The following is a 5,676-nucleotide window of genomic DNA, read 5'->3' on the forward strand; positions in this document are numbered from 1 at the left end:
AAAATTTCTTCCTTTTTGGACATGGTTTGACTGTTCGTACCAACAGTCAACTAAAAAAAAGGCGTTTTGACATATTAAAAATCCTCATTGACCGGGGCTTTGCAAAATAGGTTTCTTTGGTGCGACCGCACACAATTGGTGACAAAAATTAGGTGATTTCAGATATGCAAACGACTTTTGGTGTTCGCATTTTGGTAATGGGTCTTCCCTTATGACATATTAGTATTGTTTTCGGTTTACCGGAAATTCCGACGGTTAAACGAGTTCTGAATTGGATGAAATTTTTATAGGGTCACTATATATATATATCAATCATATCGACTAGTGTCGATCGATTCTGAGAAGTTTCCTTCATATAGTTGTTTCATATTGATGCGGATTTAGTAATTACACATCCGCTTATATATATATATGTTTATTTTAGCAAACTTATTTGAAACATACATATATGGGCATACATATAAACATAAATGATTATATATACATATATAACACTACAAAAGAGAAACATATAATTATATATAATATAAACCTAAAATCACATTAATCAAATCAAATATTCAGTAAGATAAACGTAAAACGACATTATTTTATAAATAGTTCGGTTTTTCGGTTCAGTTCGGTTTTCTAAATTTCGGTTACGGTTTGTGTTCGGTTCAGTTTTTTCGGTTCGGTTTTCGTTTTTCGGTCTTAAGTGCCACCCCTAAATCCACCATTCTAGGAGTTAGAATAAGTATATCAATGATAGTGATTACAGAATATCAGGGATACTAACTAGTGATTCTTTCATTAGTAGAGGATTTATTGAAAAATTTTAATCTCAACCATCAAATTGAACGAATGGTTCTTATTTCAAAGAGCAAAAAGCAGAGACAACGAAGCTCCACCCAATCATGTTTGGATATAGCGTAAAATCAATTAAAAAGCCCAACACCCATTAATCATGTTTTCAAACATTTAGAAAATCAAATATCTAAATCTAACTCTTATCTATTAAATTCATCGTGCAACCATAGAATGAAACTCGAAATTGAATTCAAATGAAGAAGGTCAAGACATCGTATAATAAAAGATTAATGAGCTCGGTAAGCAATACGAGACCTATCAAAAAGAGGCGGCGGGCTTCGATGGTGTATATGAGGGTTCGTAGAGGAACTCTTTCAAGTTGTTGATACGAATCGAATCAACATCCCATCAAAGAGTTTTCATGGGGATTGGTGGGTTTTGTTGAAGCTCCATTTTCTAGGGGTTGTGGAGCCTCTAGAAGATTGGTTCGTGAAAATCTAATGCAAATGACGGTATCTAGACCGGAGATTGTGGCTCCAACAAAGGATGATATGCGTTGTGACGGCCGTCAAACTGTGTTCTCTAAAGGATCACATTTGAGATCCATCCTGGTCTAGCCCTAGCCCTATCTTGAATTTTAGGACTTAGGGTGGGGATGGATCGAAAAATTTAACCAAGGCACCAAAAGTAAGGGCCAGGGAAGACCTCAATATGTAAGTCATCGGCCCCATTAATGACTCATTCCTTCAAGCTTAATTAGGGTCGAAACGGACCGAACATGACTTTGATGTTATCTAAAAAATACATTAAATTTATTTTTAATCAAAATTTAGCTATATAATTATACATATTATACAAGACTCTTCTTTTTTATTTTATAATCGTATTTTACTTGCATATATATATATATAGTCTATATCCAGAGTGAAGCTTTATTCTAGAATTACAGAGTGAAGTTCCAATTTTGGCACACTTTTCGGTCAAATTTTTTCACTATAAGCGATTCAATATCTAGGTATGTTATTCAAGATCATCTCTACAGAATTTCATCTAATTCGGACATCGTTAATATATTGAAATTAGATTAAATCAATGAATGAATTAAAACTGTTCAACGTGAATCGTTCGTGTAAATCTCAATTTTGAAAGCTCAAACGATGTCCGAATTAGATGAAATTTTGTAGAGATGATCTTGAATAACATACCTAAATAGTGAATCGCTTATAGTGAAAAAATTTGACCGAAAAGTGTGCCAAAATTAGAACTTCACTATGTAATTTCAAAGTGAAACTTCACTATGAAATTACAGAGTGACGTTCCTATTTTGACACACTTTTCGGTCAAATTCTTATGGTGAAAACATTTGACCGAAAAGTGTGTCAAAATTGGAACTTCACTCTGGATAGAGACTATATATATATATATATATATATATATATATATATATATATATATATATATATATAGGCCGGTTAGAGAACAAACATCCACACAACCCTTAAAGTCTGGTTTGCGTTTTTAGCTGCCCGGCGCTAACGGTGGCGGTGGCGGTTCTGGTTCTCTTGCCAGATGAACAACAATGACATGTTGAACTGCATTTCCATGAAGATGAACACGAAGAAGATCGAGAATCAAATCTCTGGGCAACAATAATGGCATAAACTTCAATCTCGATCGAGTTAGCTACCATACTGCATTTCCATAAAGATGAACACGAAGAAGATTGAGAATCAAAGCTTTAGGCAACAATAATGGCAGAAACTTCAAGCTCGATCGAGTCCGCTGCAAACTTGTTTTGCTGCGACCCACCATAGAGAATAAGCTCTATACTGATGGTTGTTATTCATCCGGCAAGAGAACTACCACAGTCGACGTTGAGCAGCTAAAAATCCAGAGACATCCGCACTTTAAGGGATGTGCGGACGTCCTCACTTTAAGGAATGTGCGGACGTCCTCTTGTGATTATATATATATATATAATAGATTTAGCTTAAGACATATATGCATATATATTCATATGTAGTATCACTCAAAATAGTGTTGTTTGATAAAATAAATAGAAATAAGGCTTACATAATCAATTAACCAAAAAAAGGATAGAAATAGGAGAACTATATTAAAAAACAATTAATAATAATTTATTATTAGGGTAAAACATGCGGCCTTATAGGGTCGAGCAAGCCGGGCTTGGTCCTATAAGACTTAATCAAAAAAAAAAAACAGAAAGCTAAGACCAACAAACGTATTCTTACCAAGAAACAAAATTTTCTTTAGTTTGCAAGAAAGATGTGCTAAGATAAACAGTTATACGTATCTTGAAAATTATACCACAACACACACATGCACAGTATTACACCACAAAAGAGAGTTATGTGCTCTTTGTTCGACATTTGTTCATCGCTTGAAATGTGGGTGGTTACTTCCTCGGCCAAGCATTATATAACCAACCTTGAATATGACCAAGTAAAGATAGAATTAACTGCTTTTGCAAGTGATATTGTGTAACCAAATACACAATGAAAAAGAAGTCAGCTTTGAACCTCACTGCAAAGCTTTCCAAATCTCTTCCATTCAAGAGAATATCTGATCACATCAAAGGGTTTGTCACTTCGGCCACAAGACCTTTGCAAGTTAGTTCTTTAAATTCTTCGGCAATATTTTGCATGGTAGAATGTTGTAGCAATTGTGCATATATGATTTCAAATATTTTGCAACTCGCTGGCACGATTTAATAGCAAAATAAACTATGAATGATTAATTAGACAAGGAGGTTTAAGACAAATAATTCATTTTGCCAAAATTAAGTTTCACAGTGTGTTGCTAGATATCGTGCTCAATGAATTACTGATGGTAAATTAATTGATCACAGTCAAGGAAGGAGGATGATGCAGCTGACAAGACAAAAGAAGCAGCAGATGCAGTTAAAGATGGAGCTAAAGAAGTGAGACAGACCTGTGAATTCATGAGGGATACTGTAGAAACCACTGCGAAAACCGTAAGGCAGTCGATACTATTGATTCTCTATCACACAGAGTTATAGGTTGACCTAGTACGTATGAGTTTACTGGTTAATATTTTGTAGTATCTGACAAGGAAAAACTAGATTAGAATTCTAGCTAGTATTTTCGTACATTGCAAGGTGATGATCAGGTTTAGGGTTGTCAATCTATTAAAAATGCATATTTAGAAGAGATCTTCCATGGTGCTCCGCAACATTGCATTTTCAAACACACATGAATATATTTTGCACTTATTGAACACTTGCTTGCAACAACCAGTTTATTGAAAATTAACTTGTTTGAGTGTTTTGGGAGCTTAGGTGGGCAAAGCGACAAAGGAGGCGACCGAGAAGGTAACAGAAACAGCAGAAAACATCACAGATAAAACAAAAGGTACTGTCTCAAGTGCATGGGGGGTGGCTAAGAATACTACAGAGTTTATCAAAGACAAAGTAATCGACAAGTGAACATCAGAGAAATCTAGCGCCAAGAATATATAGCAAAAACTAATAAGTTAAAATCATGTAAAAAAAATTTTTCTTTCGATTTTTTTTTTGGTGATGAAACATCTTCATTTGCACTATAGCATTGTACAATTGCAATTATAAATTTACAGTCCTTGAATGAATTTGGTTACGGATCTTGCATGCTATCTTAGAGCATCTGCACTCATAAAATGGTTTTGCTCAAGCAAAAGGTGGTCTCAGAAGCAAATTTTGTTTCAAGCAAATCGATTTTTTCACACACTCATTTACAATTTGCTTGAGCAATTCAATTTTGTCTTGTTGTGAAATGATTAATTTTTTTTACCAGATATATTTACAACCAATAATAATGTACCACGTGTCATTATCGACTCGATATTATCCAAAATTTCCGATAAGATTTTCGACTACAAATGAGAGAGGAGATTGAGGAAGATGTGAAATTTGTTGTACACAAATTGGTGTGAGTTCATAACAAATTGAAGTATGTTTCAGAATGAAATAATTGTGTATTATTGAATGATATGGAGGCCTATATATAGACATTACAAAACCACAATCCCATAGGATTCGGAGTCCTAAACTATTACGGAGATGCTAATCTATCTTCTAACAGGAAACCTATTAGGCTAAGACACACACAAGGGTAGAATAATAATTCTCCCGGAACACTCCCCCTTGTGTCGCATGCTTAGGTTGCATGGTGCACACATCGTTACCTCGGTAAAAACCTTGTTAAGCAAAATAAAAACCTCTTGGATAAAAAAAAAGCTTGATCGAAGGGAAAAAGAGCACAACGCACCGTCTACATTTGATAGCATCATGTGAGGTAGACTCCCCCTGAAGTCTACGAAACAACTCCCCATGATTAGTGCCATAATAATGAAGTACAAAGAACAACGTATACAACATTCATTACACGCTTCTCAAACGTAGTCTTGAGCTAATGATTAATCATTAATCTAGCCAGACATCCTTAGATCATACATGCTATACTTAGCCAAACTTAGATCTTAGGAAACAAGATTGCATAACAACTCAAAACAAGAGTTTGCAATGAAAATCAGATTCTCGGATAGAACGACCTGCACTCACTTAAACGGCCATAACTTCTTCGTCAAAATAGGTATCAGTGAACCGTAAAATGTTATGGAAAGTAAACACCCGTGGCTTTCCAGTGACATAAGGTTCACAACCTAATCCGATCGGAGCAGTTCACAGTGCTCTGTCGAAGTTAACTAACTTGAAAATTTCCGGACAGAACTGTCTTATTTTGCTAAAACGGCTGTAACTCACTCAATATGATAGCTATGAACAAATGGTTGGTGTCCCTGGAAAGTAGACACATAGACCTTTCCAACGGTACTAATTTCACCATATTTCATCAAGCGAGCTGTCTTGTAGGT

General features: G+C 35.0%; 1 protein-coding gene across 1 annotated transcript; it reads left to right on the forward strand.

Annotated features, from left to right (window-relative positions):
- Positions 1-3,302: 3,302 nt before the first annotated feature.
- LOC126792042 (uncharacterized) lies at positions 3,303-4,252 on the forward strand. Its single transcript, XM_050518547.1, has 3 exons — positions 3,303-3,416; positions 3,656-3,781; positions 4,106-4,252. Exons 1-3 carry the CDS (start codon positions 3,303-3,305, stop codon positions 4,250-4,252), a joined length of 387 nt encoding a protein of 128 aa, XP_050374504.1.
- The last annotated feature ends 1,424 nt before the right edge of the window (positions 4,253-5,676 follow it).

The sequence above is a fragment of the Argentina anserina genome, chromosome 4, assembly GCF_933775445.1.
Source record: "Argentina anserina chromosome 4, drPotAnse1.1, whole genome shotgun sequence".
Taxonomy (NCBI): Eukaryota; Viridiplantae; Streptophyta; class Magnoliopsida; order Rosales; family Rosaceae; genus Argentina; species Argentina anserina.

Bases quoted from the DNA above. Each gene is read 5' to 3' on its own strand.
- LOC126792042 (XM_050518547.1), top strand. From the start codon at position 3,303: ATGAAAAAGAAGTCAGCTTTGAACCTCACTGCAAAGCTTTCCAAATCT. The intron at 3,417-3,655 runs GTTAGTTCTTTA...AATTGATCACAG, and splicing joins CGGCCACAAGACCTTTGCAA to TCAAGGAAGGAGGATGATGC. The intron at 3,782-4,105 runs GTAAGGCAGTCG...TTGGGAGCTTAG, and splicing joins TAGAAACCACTGCGAAAACC to GTGGGCAAAGCGACAAAGGA.